At 45.4% G+C, this 16595-nt stretch overlaps 1 protein-coding gene across 1 annotated transcript in view; it reads left to right on the forward strand.

The window, feature by feature from the left end:
* Positions 1–16595, forward strand: part of LOC311317383 (ras-related protein Rab-37) — a gene marked incomplete at both ends in the record, with an annotated part of 32607 nt that overhangs the window by 9672 nt on the left and 6340 nt on the right. Inside the window, 5 exons of the mRNA XM_084448466.1 lie at positions 358–468; positions 4252–4362; positions 15174–15215; positions 15659–15725; positions 16233–16285. Coding sequence (XP_084304592.1) covers positions 358–468; positions 4252–4362; positions 15174–15215; positions 15659–15725; positions 16233–16285 — 384 coding nt within the window. The remainder of the gene's footprint in view (positions 1–357; positions 469–4251; positions 4363–15173; positions 15216–15658; positions 15726–16232; positions 16286–16595) is intronic.

The raw sequence follows: 16595 nt of genomic DNA on the forward strand, positions 1-16595 counted from the left end.
GATTACTTTTCAGAAATAGTAATCAGTAATCTAATTAAAATGTAGAGAAAGTAATCATTTACTTTTACTTTTATTAAGTTTCTCCCCATATCATCCTTCCCCTATCCCTCTTTTCTCCATATTCTCTTCCTCCTCCTCCACCCCTCCCTCTCCTCCATCCCCCCTGCCCCCTCTCCTCCCCCAGACCCTCCTGGTAGGGGACAGTGGTGTGGTGAAGAGCAGAGGACGTTCATTTAGATAAAACCAGCATCAACATCTCTCTCTAACTCCTTTATCTCCCTCTCTCACTCTCCTTCTCCTCCCTCCCTCTCTCTCTCTCCCTCCCTCCCTCCCTCCCTCCCTCTCTCCCTCCCCCAGACCATCTTGCTTGGGGACAGCGGAGTGGGGAAGACCTCTCTTCTGGTCCAGTATGACCAGGGGAAGTTCATCCCGGGATCCTTCTCTGCTACCGTCGGCATCGGCTTCACCGTGAGTCTGAACTCTCTCCTTCTCCGTTTCCTCCTCTACCTCTCATCCTGTCTGTCACTCCTCTTCTTCCTCTCATCCTATCTGTCTCTCCTCTTCTTCCTCTCATCCTATCTGTCTCTCCTCTTCCTCTCATCCTCTCCTCCTCTCTTCTCTTTCCCAGATGCTAGTCCATCGACCTGAGTGATGGACATGTTTATTCATCTTTCACTGAGCTGGGCTCTCCTTCACTGCCTTGCATGGTGCTGCTAATGTTCTCCACAGTAAGCAGCTGTGCTTCTTCACAGCAGCTCTGCTCTGCTGGGTCTGACTGACTGACTGACTGACTGATTGACTGACTGACTGATTGACTGATTGACTGGCTGGCTGACTGACTGACTGACTGACTGACTGACTGACTGACTGACTGACTGACTGGCTGACTGACTGATTGACTGATTGACTGGCTGGCTGACTGACTGACTGACTGACTGACTGGCTGGCTGACTGACTGATTGACTGATTGACTGGCTGGCTGACTGACTGACTGACTGACTGACTGACTGACTGACTGGCTGATTGACTGACTGGCTGACTGGCTGACTGGCTGACTGACTAACTGGCTGACTGACTGGCTGATTGGCTGATTGGCTGACTGACTGATTGACTGACTGATTATATTACTAGAACATGAGAGAAAGAGCGAGTGACAGAGAATAACAATGAGATAGAGAGAGAGAGAGAGAAGCTCTACTAATTTGTCATGTGAATCGTCAGTTCTCTGCAGGAGGTCTGCAGCAGAGACGTCCTTCAGTGACAGGAGTGTGTACAGTTGTCAGACATCTGTTGCATCTTTAACGGTGTTTTGCTGGGTCAACGATGCTCTACTGAGGCCTAGATGTTCTGGTATACAGATCAGATGTGCTAAATGAGGGGTTCCTTTTACTGGCGGTGTGGTGGGCTTCTGCCCCGATAGACGCTGCTATACTCTGTATGTGTGTGCTTTTGGCTCGAGGAAATGCTACATTAATAATGCGTTATATATCATACCGTGTTCTCTTGTAGTGCTTGCCTTCTGTTCCTTTCTCGTATTGGACGCTAGGGGGAGACACGCGCCCAGGAAACAGCAGTTGATAGAAATAAAAAACAAAAAACATTAACATAGGCTAATGTTTTCCTGTGTCTTTTACAAAACCATGTTAGACATGTACAGTACAATGTGTCATGCCAGTTCACTGGACATTAAATGAGATCCCGCTACGCCAACGCAGGCTAATTAGGTCCATTCAGCGCCAGCCAAGTTACCCAGATGTGAAATCTGCAGCGCAGATCACACAACTGAGACAACGAATAATCCATCGATTATGTTTAACCTGTGTTGTATTTTAGACACGTGTTGCGTAGGCTATTTCATCACCTTTATTGCAGTCTAAACATGTCATTCTACATTCCAACATAGCCCACAGGCCTGTTTTTTTGTGAGCGTCAGAGTGCAAAGCAAACCACTTGGCAGCAGGTCGGCAGCTGGACTGGATTGACATCTCTCTCTCCGCGGAGCGCAAGTACTCCTCTTCTCTAATCAATCAGCGAGTTCGCGTTGCCACCTGTGGCGGGTGACTCATTACATCAACGCCTTCTCCCGGTGAGGGCGCGCGATTCGTCCGTCCTCTTCGGCGGGACCGGCAGAACGTGTCGCGCATCAGCCTAATGAACCCGCCACGAGTCAATGGATCGCTTCTGACGAGGGCGGCGCGCATGTTTGTCATCTGCTTACGTGAAGGATAAGGGTTCGCCGCTCCGCACATCCAAGAAATGTTTCCGCCTACTTGTCATTTCTGTTTCACGGATGAATGTGTCTGCGTCCCCTGGAGAAAACGCTACTCTGTTTAAGTTTTGATCAAGATTATTTGATTGATTTGTATTTCATTCTGATTGATATATCTTAAGAGAACGTGTCCGGTGTTTATGGACAACATAACATATGGACCAGCGGCTCGTGCTGACTGAGATTGAGTTACAGATAGCACCCGGTGTTCATCGCGCGCTGCCAGATTTTGTTGATACCGTGGTTCGGTTAGATAGGCGAGTCACTCTCTGTCGGTGCGATGTCAACACGGAAGACATCGTTTAAGGACAAGGAAAGGAGTACAAATGGAACGTCAAAATATGTGTTGGAGAGATGCAGCTCAGTCAACGAGAATTTTGATGTTGCATTCAAGGTGTGTAGCCAATTCATCATTTTTTTTCTTTCAACTGTCTGACTGATTGTCGATTAGGCTAATTAGAATAATATAATGACGAAGTCTTTGACAAATATATCCAAACCGATGAATCCAGTTTAACTACATAGTTAATAGTGACACAGCAGGTCTCAAACGCTAATTAGCTGCTGTAGCCTACTCTTACAATCCTGCATTCGAGTAAACGAGGGATTTGTGAGGGAACTTAACAAATGCAGTAGGCTTAGCCCATGCTTTTAACCTAGAATGTTTCTCTCAACTTTAAATGTAACGTTGGAGATTTCACACTAGACCATAGTTCTGTGTGTGATGTATTTTTAATTGCACCTCACTCACTATGTGAGGAGCCAATATGTAGCGTTCTGTATGTACATAGTCTGTTTACATAGGGAGGACCTGTTGCACCCTGGTAGCTGCCAGTGCTAACACCCCTCTCTGTCCTGTCCTGAGTGTGAGGCTGACACCTGTCATGTTAATTAGAGGCCTTCACGTTTAAAGCAACTGTTTGATACACTCTAATAAAAGAGTAGGCCTACCAGTAATAGTATAGCCTATTTGTAACAGAAAAGATCCCTCTCAAAAATGCCTCCAGATAGATATTTCCAGAACCACTTTGGGTTTGAAACAACACCTTATGGAGCTGAAATTGTTGTGTCTGGATTCTGGAACCTTTTCAGAGGATTCAACTATGATTACAATCTGTTCGTTTGTGGCACTAATTTTTACAACAATGAATGCAATAACAAAAGAGTTATGCATTTAGAGGTATTCAGGTATAATCACATATTGTCACCAGGTGAGCAGAATAGTAGGCCATCTGTCTAACAGTAATTGCCTATCACAGTCATCATCCAGCCTGGGCTCATGGAAAAACGTATAGCTATATATAAAGCTCCTTCTGTAATTATGTTCTGAGATTACACAGTGGGGCTGCAGCCCTTCCGATGGTGAATAGGCTACAGATTAGTGTTCTGTGAAGCTAAAGTGCCATGATGCACCTCTATCAGTCTCACAGCAGGGTCTGTGCAGTGACTGTGTGTATTAAGCTCAATCGATGAACTGCCTGAAACCTATTTGAACCGGTGCAGTAGCAGGAATCAGATATTATAGCCTGCTGGGTGACAAAAAATGAGGAAGTCTTTCAAGTAAACAGCGCAACAGAATCATCTGACTCAAAGGTCAGTAAAACGGGTGAAAATTGAAGTTTCATAATTTCCACTTGGCAATGATGGATGTTGTGACATCCATCATTGCAATATCTTTTGAACAACAACAGGGCTATTGCGGTATTGCTGTCTGTCTTCACGATAGAGAGTAGAGATAAGAGAAACACATTTGTTTTACCCAACGTATTCCAATTCAAATGTAACTCAAATTCAATTAATCTCTATTCTGTTTACAGTATTCTCTATACCTCTTTATAACCTCTCTACATAAGCAGATAGGCTTAATACTTCGTATTTGGGTGTCCTGACTCGCCCTAGAGTGCTTCAGCCTAGTTGTGATGTTAACCCTTGACCTCTTCTCTCTGTGCCGTGGTGCTCGCCCCCTGGCCACGCCCCTCTAGGTGATGCTCGTTGGGGATTCGGCGGTGGGGAAGACGTGCGTTCTCGTGCGCTTTAAAGACGGCGCCTTCCTGGGAGGCAACTTCATAGCCACCGTGGGGATAGACTTCAGGGTGAGACGGACCTGGGCCCAGTCCCACATCTACCCCTAGACCCTAGACCTAGCCCATATAACCCTAGACCCTAGACCTAGTCTATATCTAGACCTAGTCCATATCTACCCCTAGACCCTAGACCTAGTCCATATCTACTCTAGACCCTAGACCCAGTCCATATCTACCCCTAGACCCAGTCCCATATCTACCCTTAGACCCAGTCCCATATCTACCTCTATATCCTTGACCCAGTCCCATATCTACCCCTAGACCCAGCCCATAGCTACCCTGGACCAGTCCATATCTACCCCCAGATCCTAGAACCAGTCCATATCTACCCCTAGACCCAGTCCATATCTACCCCTAGACACAGTCCGTATCTACCCCTAGATCCTAGAACCATTCCCATATCTACCCCTAGATCCTAGAACCAGTCCCATATCTACCCCTAGATCCTAGAACCAGCCCAAATCTACCCCTAGACCCAGTTCCATATTTCCTGTAGTACATAGAACAGCGCTTAGTCAAAGACAAGGTCTAATGCAAAACACTGAATGCTATCTCTGATATTTCATACCATGTTGAATAGGTTTTCTTTTTCTTTTTTTTGCGGTTTTCTCATTGCTATGCACCATAATGAGCCAGAGCCATAATGACACAACTGACAATACAATACAATTTCCCATTCTCCCTAATCTGTCTGTACTGCACTGTTCTGTTCTGGGGCCCAGTCACCTGATCACTGGAGGGCTTGCTGTCTGTTTGGCCGGGTCTGGGTTTCTACTCTCACTGTGTCATTCTCTGTTCCCCACCGTCTTCCTCTGGGCTCAGGGGATGTGTGCTTCTCTCTCCTCAATCTTATCAGTTAATTAATTATAGTGTGTGTGTGTGTGTGTGTCAGATCCCGATTACACAACTACTGTAAGTTTTTCTGCGTTTTTCCTGAAAAAGATCTACGTTTGCGCCTAGCAATTACACTACCACGGGCAAAACGACGCTCGAACCCGGAGGCGGATCGATACGGCCGGAGCCATGTTTTGGAGGTCGAAGTCCGGAGCTGCGCTCTAGTGTTCATTTCACATTAAACCAATCAAACAGGGGATTTATGAGTTTGAGTTATATACTGTAGTAGCCTATTTTAGTGGATACTAAAGGTATAATATGTTATATGTGGATTAAAATAAAATAAAAAATAATACATCCATAGGGCTTTGTGAAGGCTGCAGAGTAAAAGTATTGCTTTATCATAAAAAAAATGATATTTTGTCTGAAATTATTACATTATGAAATTTTGACAGCCCAACAATGAGACACTGTTGATATCTGTTTATATCTCTTTGCATATGTACGAAGAGGGGTGTTGAGCACGAATCGAAAGATGTTTACGGGTGTATAGCAAAACACGGTTCACGAATGGAGAGATATTTGCGGGTCGATAGCAAAACACGCTTGCGTGTGGATCTGTTTATGCACGTATAAAGGGGGTTTTGCGCGTGGACTGTTCACGCACGCATTAATTCTTTTTACGACACGACTCGAGAGATGTGTGCGGATGGATATCAAAACACGGTTGCGTATTATACTTTCGTACGTGTGTATTTATGATATAAATCTACCTCCATAAGAAAGAGCCAAACTGATAAATATCAGGCCAGCCTTTGAGTTTATGGAGTTTCATGGGATAAAGTCGCATGGTGATATGGCTACTTTTCTACTAGACCGGTAAGCTAGCTAACTAGCTATCGTTAGCTCTCGTTAGCTTGCTAACTTGGCTACCTAACGTTATCTTTCTTGGAATCTGCATAACGTTAGGTCTGGCTATATCCACACTACAGCATCTAATGTAACTTATTACATGGCACTCTGAAATACTTGATTGTGATTACTAATTAGTGTAACGTTATGTTCCTCTCGGAGTGAAGATCTTATCACAGTATGACTGAAACAGTGCATTCTCTGGCATTTTGTGGCATGTAACTTGGCTAGCTAGCAATCGTTTGCTAGCAAACACTGCTAGTGGTGATAGACCACTAACGTTACCTGTTGTTGTGTGTCAGGAAGGTGCATGTTTGTTTTTGCTAACGTTAGCTAGGTTGTTTAGCAGAGTATTGAGTCTGTTTTTGGTAAGGCGGGTCTGTCCAACTCCTCTGCTATAACGTAACTTATGATATTATCATGTCTGTCCTTCTGTACATATGAGTGCACTGTTCGTGACCCAATGCAGTCACACACACAAAGAAAATTGTCTGCTCGCTTGACCCGATCTGTAGGTTGTAACGAACCTGGCAACCAATACGTTGTGTTTTTGCAGTTCTTATCTTTAGACACTAGATGGGGGAAATAATCCACAACATATCATACCTTTATTATAGGGCCTACATTTGGAAATAAGAATAACAGGAGTCACGCAAAAAAACAGTAAGCGGATAAGGATATAACTTAAACTGTATCTATTCAATGTTTAGCCTACAGGTTCACCCCCCCCCCCCCAAAAGCACAGTTCAAATCATAACCCAAACAAGAGTAGACAGTTCAAATAATAATATTCTCTCTTCAAAAAAGTACAAAAAAGTTAAAAGGTCATTATTGAGATATGTTGCTACTGTACACGCGGGGGTAGACTCCCTAGCTCAGTTAGTATTCCTGACCAAACAGCTCCTTCATCACACCTGTCTGAACTTCCGAACACTCCTGTCCTTTTCTTTATGAATAATGTTCTCTATTCAATAATCAAATTCATTCCAAATGTTCTAATATATAGTCCTTATCAGTTTATTTTATGTCCTTCACTCATTCCCTCACGTTATAGCTCCCATATGACTAGAGGTAGGCTATTGAATAGGTTTATGTCAGCAATCCTAATCTGTAATCATTGAACAATAGCCGAGTAATTGGTTGTTCGCGTGTGAGTCATTGATCAAAAATCATGGATTACTGGAAAAAATGAGAAGAGGAACTTGGGAAGATAGGAGGCCCCATCTGTGGACGACCCGATGATGTGGTGAACCAAGTAAGGCAGGCCTTATCTATCTAGCTGCGCTCAAGGACGTTGGGTGAATGGATGGACTTAATTTTGTCCTCTTGGTAAAAGTTGACTGCGCTCAAAAACATGAAAGAATAAAACAAAAAATGCAGCAACACGAAGTAGATGAGATGGTGGTTGGGAGGCAAAGGGAACTGTTTAAATTAATGGCGATATACCTGGCTGAGTTCATGGAGTTTCTTTATTTCTTTATTTCAGATCCCCATTAGTCAGTGCCTCAGCAGCGACTATTCTTCCTGGGGTCTGGGGTACAATATAAAAAATCAGATATCAATAAAACCATTATAAGCAAAACTATATACAAACACATATAAAACAAATAACAAATATAATATTGGCATTGTAAACTATCAATAAAAAATAAAATAACAATAAAAAGACATTATAAACAAAACTAAATACAAACATTAACTTAAATATAGATATCCATACAAAACATAAACCAAAAATTCACAAAATAAACTAAGATGTTTATTTTATACCCTGTTCTATACCTCATTTATATTATCTGTACCTTATTTCATATCTACTACTTAGGTTCCATACAGTACCATATTTCCTTATATATGCATTAAACAAAAAAAGACACAATCTTCAAGGTACAAATAAAATAACACACAACCTGACTCGAGAACCAGACACACAGTTTACACTCAACCCAGAATAATCTTCTTCTGCATTATACCTGCTCTTAGTCTCTTCTTGAATCTAACTCTGCTAGTGATTGAAATTAATTCTTCTGGGAGTTTACAACCATTTATCTCTTACAACATACCTACCTACCTACCTACCTACATACCTACATACATACATACTGTACATACATACATACAAATAAATAAGGGTGAACAGTTAGGCTATACTATTGTTATCACAGCAGCGCTGATTGAGATTGAACAATTAGAGATTTAAATAAAAGTAGGCCATGTTTTTGGATTTGTCACAAAAAAGATTATTTTAAAAGCGAGGAATGAGCACCAGGCCTGGAACACAAACGGGGATGTAATTTGTTGCCGTTGGTTGGATGGCTTGACTTTGCATTTTAAACTCACAACATTATAGTCAACATTATCACATGTTTGATCTGCTCTTTAGTGGTGGTGTGATATGCATTTGCAATTTCGTGTATAATTGCCGATCGTTTTCCCCGCTCCAAAACGTAGCCATGGACCCCTGCGCTAGTGTAATCCAGGCCTCAGTGTCAGTGCACAGTGCAAATGCAAGTTTGTGTGTTCGTGCGCTGGTACTGCAGCCTACATGTAAATGTGTGTATGTGTGTGGGGGGGGGGGGCATGGTAGATTGTGTGTGTGTGAGTGCATATGCAAGTTTGTGTGTCCATATGCTGGTGCTGCACCCTAAATGTGTGTGGGTGTGGGTCTCTGCGCATTTGCAAGATTGTGTGTGCGTGTGTGTGTGTGCATGTGTGCGTGCGCGTGTGTGTGTGTGAGCTGCAGCCTAAGCATGTGAGTGTATGCCGGCCCACACTCCTGTCTCCTCCTGAGAGAGAGAGACGGCCCTCTGGACCCTGGAGGAGACACACACACACACACACACACACACGCATGTATACACTCACAGCCAACCTCTGTAGAGAGTGTGGACCAGGCAGCGTATATACATCCTCCTCTTCACCCCTTCCTCCTCCTGGAGAAGCCCTGGTCTAATGGCTGCTCATGTAGTGGTGGACTGAGGGAGGAACAGTGTTGCATTAGACAGAGTACTGAGGTTGAACAGCTGCACTAAGGAAGAGAGAGAGAGAGAGAGAGATGGAAGGAGGCCTGAGAGAGAGAGAGAGAGAGGGGGGGGGGAGATTGGAGGGAGGAGAGAGAGAGAGGGGGGGGGGGATTGATGGAGGGAGGAGAGAGAGAGGGGGGGGATTGATGGAGGGACGAGAGAGAGAGATAGAGGGGCGGGGGATTGAGAGAGAGAGAGAGAGAGGGGGTTGTATGGAAGGCTGTGTTATCCACTGGTGAGCTGTATACTGTAGCTGAACAGTTCCTATCTTACAGCTGCTCACAGCTGCTTAAGGCGCACTGGTGAAAGCCAGTTGATTGGCCGGGCTGCGGACAGCTCAGATTAGCACGGAGTGTTGATTTTGCAGACTGCATAGTGGAGCAGCTTAGCTAAAACAATATCAACAATCAAATCAATTTTGTGATAAAAGCATGAAATTTGGTACACTTATAGCCAAACATATTGCCATTTGTAATTGGGAATATAGTATTAAAGTTCTAGATAGAGAGATCTGTATCAAGGATAAACTTATAGCCGGCAGCAACATTTTACTGTGACTGTACACCATACATTACATGTGACAAATAAAGGACTCTTGAATCTTGAATCAAAGGTATATATAAAAAAAGGGGATATTAAGCCATCATGAATTTTCAATATGTCGCAGCAGCCATTTACAGTTTCATTGTTTCCCTTGTAATTTCCAACGTTACTCTTTTCCTGGATTTGGTCAAATAACACAAATAAAGATGAAAATTAATGAAACCTGGTATTCTTGTGTCTTTCCTCATGGGGAACAAATATGTCTCAAGAACCTTTAGTCTCCGCCATGATGGATTTTTCTGCAGATTGAAAATGTGGCAAAACATTTCTTCTTAAAGCAATACATAGCGTTTTCTCCGTTGTTCTCGGAACTGCGCCCCCACAGGCTCTGCGAGTAAGTGCACTCTCATACTGTCGTAACGTTATCAGATTGTCTTTTTCTTTTTCTGGCTTCCTCCGTGATGTTTCGCTTCGGTTTTCTCACGTCCGCCATGATATCATTGAGCTAAAAAACGCATGATATCCATAGACGCCGGAATAGTTAGCTACTACTGTGTTGTTTAAGCACAACGTTGCGCATGCGCACTTCGACTGAATGCTGCGTCCCGGGGGCGCGAGTTTTAAAAGGTAATAAATGTCAATGTATTATCTTTCTGAGTAGACTGCTTGGACGATTCAGCTTACTTTTAGTAAATCTAATTGGAGAATTAGTACCAGACATGTTTGTAAAGGTCCAAATATCGCGATGTACTGCTTTAAAGTCTGAATGGTGTGAAATTGCTCATGGACATGGCTCATGGTACAGTGTGGTGCGTCTCCCTTTAGGGTGTTAACAGCTAAGAGGTCTGTAACAAGATGGCTCAGAAACTGGTATCTAAAAAAAAAAAAATTGGGAAAATTGATTATTGACCATTTATCAATATCAATTTTTGGGAATGCCTTTGGTTATAAAAGCTTTTTAAAGTAAAAGCCTAGAATCTCGCCCAAAAAGCGCTTGGAACACAGCTCTCATCTCTAGAGCTCCCTAGATCTTGTAAACCATTGTAAACGAGATGAAACCAGCCCCAGCTCTAAAATACACCTCGCCGGTGACACGGACCCTAAAGCCCCCGACGCACTGGAAGAGTCTGACGCTAGCGTTTTGAAGTACACCAATTGTTTTAAATGGCCGATCACGCACCAAAAGCGTTTTGAGGCGAGTCAAACTGCCTTGACGCTTCTACTCCGAACTTGTTTACATTTTGGAGCGTCAAATGGGGACAAATCAATCTAAATTTAAATCAGCTCCCTATCAAAGCTGACGCCTGCAGTGCACCATAGGAGCGTCAAATGAGGCGCGTCAAATGAGGCGCGTCAAATGACTCTTGCCAAATGACTCTTCCAGTGCGTTTGGGGCTTAACTCTTCCCAGCTCCAGCCACAGGTAGCATGCGTTTGTGAGGTGTGTCAATGTACTCTTGCTCTTACCTAGAGCTGCTGTGTATGAACACCACCTCCTCACCACCTTAGAACCTCCTCACAACCTCATCACCTCACAACCCCCTCCCAACCTCACCACCTCAGGACCTCACAATCTCAGGACCTCACCACCTCACAATCTCAGGACCTCACCACCTCACAACCTCACCACCTCAGGACCTCACCACCTCAGGACCTCACCACCTCAGGACCTCACCACCTCAGGACCTCACCACAACCTCACTACCTCCTCACAACCTCACTACCTCAGGACCTCACCACCTCCTCACAACCTCACTACCTCCTCACCACCTCACAACCTCACCACCTCAGGACTTCACCACCTCCTCACAACCTCACTACCTCCTCAGAACCTTACAACCTCACCACCTTATCACAACCTCACTACCTCAGCCCTACTCAACAGGAAAAAGAGGGCCTTTATGTCTAAGGAGGAGGCCAGGTCAGTCCAGAAGGAACTGAAGAGGGAACGGCGGAGAGAGGGGGAGGGTAAACTTGAGCTGAACAGCAACAAGGAAGTGTGGGAGGAGATCACAGGGTTGATTAGGCCCAACTGTGAGGGGGAGTCAAGAACATGCTAATGAGCGAAACCAGTTCTTCAACAGGTCCGATGACGCCCCAACCCCACCGCTGTGAGGCTAGAAGGCAGCCCAACGCCTCCGCCCCTGCCCCCCTCCTCCCCCTCTACCCCCACCAGGTAAGGTAAGGGGTGAACTCCAAAGGCTACGAATCAAAAAGGCTTCTGGCCCTGACAAAATTAGCCCCAGGGTGTTTAAGGGGATAATGAATGAATGGGTGATGAATTGTTTTTAGAAGCTGGTAAAGGAACACCTCTGCTCCCCACTGCCCAACACCCTAGACCCCCAACAGTTTGCATACAAACCCAACAGATCTGCACTTCCCTATCCCACCTTGACAAGAGCAAGGGGAACATGTCGGTTCTGCTGTTCATTGGCTACAGTTCAGTTTTCAACGCTATAACCGCACCCAGACTCGACACCAAGCTCGGGGCCCTGGGGCAAAACAACGCTCCCTGCAAGTGGATCCTGGACTTCCTGTCAGACATACCCCAGGGGGTGAAGGTAGGCCACACCTCATCTAGCGAGAGGCCAGGAAGTTCATGTTCTTTGACTTTTCCACTGCATTCATCACCATCCTGTGGTGATAAGCAACACAGGCACCCCCCAAAGAACTTCTGTCACCTTTCCTGTTCACCCTCTACACCTCCGAATTCAGCCACAACTGTGGAGCTTGCCACCTCCAGAAGTTCTCGGACGACGACTCTACTGTGGGCTGCATCAGGGCAGACGAGGAGGAGGAGTACAGGGACGTGGTCAGGAGGTTCGTTGAATGGTCTGAGGAGAACCAGCTCCAACTCAACATCAGCAAGACCAAGGAACTGGTGGTGGACTTCAGAAGGAACAAGAGGTCTCCAACCCCCATCACCGTGCAGGGGAAGGAAGTTGAGATGGTATACAAATTCCTGAGAGTGCACCTGAACAACAAACTGGACTGGACTGACAACACCGAGGCCCTCCACAGGAAAGGACAGAGCAGACTGCTCTTTAGGATATTGGGGCGGCTGTAGCTCAATGATCGAAGGGTCAGCGGTTCGAATCCCAGCTCCGACTGTCCACATGTCAAAGTGTCCTTGAGCAAGACACCTAACCCCAAATTGCTCCCAATGAGCAGGTTAGCACCTTGCATGGCAGCTACCGCCATTGGTGTGTGAATGTGTGTGTGAATGGGTGAATGAGAGGCCATTGTAAAGTGCTTTGAGTGCCGCTTACGTGGAAAAGCGCTATATAAGTGCAGTCCATTTACCAATTTACCCTTTATCAGGATGCTGAGGTCCTTTGATGCGTGTAGCAGGCTGCTGCGGATGTCTGTTCTTTGCCATTGCCTGCTGGGGAAAACAAGATGAAAAAGCTGGTGAGGAGGGCCAGCTGTTGTGGGGCAACTACTGAACAGCCTGGAGACTGTGGTGGAGAGGAGGGCGATGGACAAACCGAAGTCTATTCGGGACAACCCCTCCCATGGGGAGCACTTTCAGCCATTGGCTCATCCGACCCAGGTGCAATACGGAGCGGTTCAGGCGTTCCTTTGTGCCTGCGGCCATCATACTCTAGAACTGTGCCTGAGCGTTTATATAAATGTGTGTGTTTGTGTATTACTAGACATCTATACAGCCTGGGTGTATGTACGTATATATGTGTACTCCCAGACATATCTATTTATACAGACTGGATGTTTGTACAGTATGTACATATTCTATACTACACTCATGTTGTATGTTTGGATGTATATAGTCCTTGTTGTTTTTATGCTTTATGCATCGTCTGTATCTGCCTATTTCCACCCTTACCACTGCTGAAACGCCTTTATCTATCTATCTAATTTATCTTATCTATCTACAACCTCAACATACACCATCCTTCCTTCCGTCCTTCCGAACTTGATTGAGTTCGTGTAATAAGCTCTCCACTGCATTGCTTTGAACTGGCCACGTTACATCATGTTAGACCAGAAAGAAAGAAGCAAATAGAAGTGTGTGTTTTTGACGTAATGGAACTGGACAGGTGTTTCGTTCAGTCAATACTGTGATCCCTCTGTGTGTGTGCGTGTGTCACAGGTGTCACTTTGTCACTCATCAGTATAGCTGACTTCCCCACGCTGGGTTCGATCTTGGGTCCGAACACAAGTGACCACCTCTTATAAACTCACGCTTTAGACAGCAGCACCACCAAAATGCTAGCGGTTTGATGGCGTGGATGGGCTGTGTATATACTGTATACTGAAGAGTGAGTTCAACCAATCTCGGTTGTGTGTGTCTGCTGTCTCTTCTAAGGTTCAATTTTGTGCCAGCTTCCTTGTAGCAGTTACTCAGCATGTGGGCGTGTCCCAGCAAAATCGTGCCTGCTCTTCTGACGTCATGATTGGAGGGAAAAACAGGAAACCCATGGCAACTAATGCAGGCGTTAGACCATCTCCAGTCTGCATTGGGGGACATCACAGAGGGTGGCAGCTTCACTGTGTGTGTGTGTGTGTGTGTGTGTGTGTGTGTGTGTGTGTGTGTGTGTGTGTGTGTGTGTGTGTGTGTGTGTGTGTGTGTGTGTGTGTGTGTGTGTGTGTGTGTGTGTGTGTGTGTGTGTGTGTGTGTGTGTGTGTGTGTGTGTGTGTGTGTATGTATAAATGTCAGTGGATATTGTGCTCTAGTGAGAGCATAAGATTTGACACTTCAGACAGTGTGTGCTTCATTTTCTCTGTGTGTGTGTGTGTGTACAAGAAAGCTATGAGTGGGACTGTATGCCAGAACAGTCGTTGCACCTCCTTCCTCCATAGTTTACCTGGTATCAAGTTACCACGTATGTGTGAGAACACGTTCTGTTTCCTGGAGCAGGAACGACAGGCCAGTCTGTAAGTAACCTGTTACTGGTTGACCGGGGTTAAATCCAATGTGTGTGTGTGAGCAGTTTAACTGGGTAGTAAAGGGTGCTTTTTGAGGATAGCCTCTCCAGTCAGACACTCACATTTTCACCTACAACGCTTCCCCCTCATCTCTCTCTGCTCTCTCTCTCTCTCTCTGCTCTCTCTCTGCTCTCTCTCTCTCTTTCTCTCTCTCTCTCTGCTCTCTCTCTCCGCGCACACTTTCAGTCTATTTTAAACCTGTCTCTGCTATACAGGAAATCACAAGCTGTCCCCGACAGCAACAGGAAGTGATGGGGCGAGTGGGTGTTGTTCTGCCTGCCCGTTCTCTCAGTATAGTGTAATTATGTCTTAATCCCAGGACCTCGCTAGTGTGTGTGGGTGGGTGCAGTGAATGGTTCTCTCTCTCTGCCAGCCCCCGAAACCTCCTCCTTATCCCTGTCCATTCTCTCTCTCTCTCTCTCTCTCTCTCTCTCTCTCTCTCCTCTCAATCACATTTGTACATTATTGTATTTTTCTCTCTCTCTCTCACACACACACACACACACACACATTCTCTCTCTCTATGCCCCTCTAATATATCACCTCCTTCCTATGTCCTCAGAACAAGGTGGTGTCTGTGGACAACGTGAAGGTGAAGCTCCAGGTGAGAGAGAACGACGACCTTTGACCCCTAGTCCGTCATCACCAACCAGTCACATTCTAGGGCTCTCAAAGTGACTCAAAACACAAAAACACAAAAAACACAAATGAAAAGACAAGTTGATAATGACAGACATTGTTTTACTGCACTGTAGCAACCCCCCCCCCCCCAAACCCCTCCCCTAAACACTAGTGTTTATGCAGGGGTGCAGTCTTCAGGAACAGGCCTGGTTGGAATAACCGCCATATTGCTTTCCTCTGTCCAGTATTTTCCTCTGTCCAGTATTCAATAGTTATGCTCTGAAGTATGATCTGCTTATCTAATGCAAACACATGATATCCTGTTTGGTGTGTGCGTGTGTGTGTGTATATATGTGTGTGTGCATGTGCGTGCGTGTGTGTGTGTGTGTGTGTGTGTGTGTGCATGCGCGTGTGTGTGTGTATCAGATCTGGGACACTGCAGGCCAGGAGAGATTCCGCAGCGTCACGCACGCCTACTACAGAGATGCTCAGGGTAAGCTGCTTTTTACACTGCACTTCCTGAAGTGTTTTCGTGTGTGTGCGTGTGTGTGTGTGTGAAGAAAGTTATGCCACTAGTTCATGAATTGGGATTGTATACTGACCATTTAGTATTTGTGTCCCTGTATGTAATTTTCACTATGTGGACAATTGTTAAAGTGTGTGTGTGCGTGTGTGCGTGTGTGCGTGTGTGCGTGTGTGCGTGTGTGTGTGCGTGCGTGCGTGCGTGCGTTCATGTGTGTGTGGGTGGGCTACAGTGTGTGTTTGTGTCTTACAGGTAGCATTATTATGCATATATTCATGCGTGGGTTTATGCTTCTTTATGCTTTGTGTGTGTGTGTGTGTGTGTGTGTTTGCTTGTGTGTATATTTGTGTTTGTGTGTGTGTGTGTGTGTGTGTGTGTGAGTTGATGCAGACTAAGGGAAGGGGGTGTGTGATACAGAAGGATAAAAACAATCCTGCTGAATGTCTCTTATCCTCTTCTCTCCTCCTCTCCTTCCAGCTCTCCTGCTTCTCTACGACATCACCAGCAAGTCCTCCTTCGACAACATCAGGGTGAGAGACTCTCAGGATCGTCTCCATGTCCCTCTCCTCCCACCCCTCTCCTCCCCCTCTCCTCCCCTTCTCCTCTCCTCCTTCTCACCCCCGCGTCTCCTCTTCAGCTGAATAGACTAGAACATCTCAAGTAAGACATATATAAGTCCAGTAATACTGTGATTCTACCAGGAGCTGTGGAGACTCAGCGATGAGGTGTAGAGGGTTTGGTTTGGTGTAGAGAGTTTGGTTTGGTGTAGAGGGTTTGGTGTAGAGGGTTTGGTGTAGAGGGTTTGGTGTAGAGGGTTTGGTGTAGAGGGTTTGGTGTAGA

This window comes from Borostomias antarcticus (genome assembly GCF_949987555.1).
Source record: "Borostomias antarcticus genome assembly, chromosome: 14".
Lineage (NCBI taxonomy): Eukaryota > Metazoa > Chordata > Actinopteri > Stomiiformes > Stomiidae > Borostomias > Borostomias antarcticus.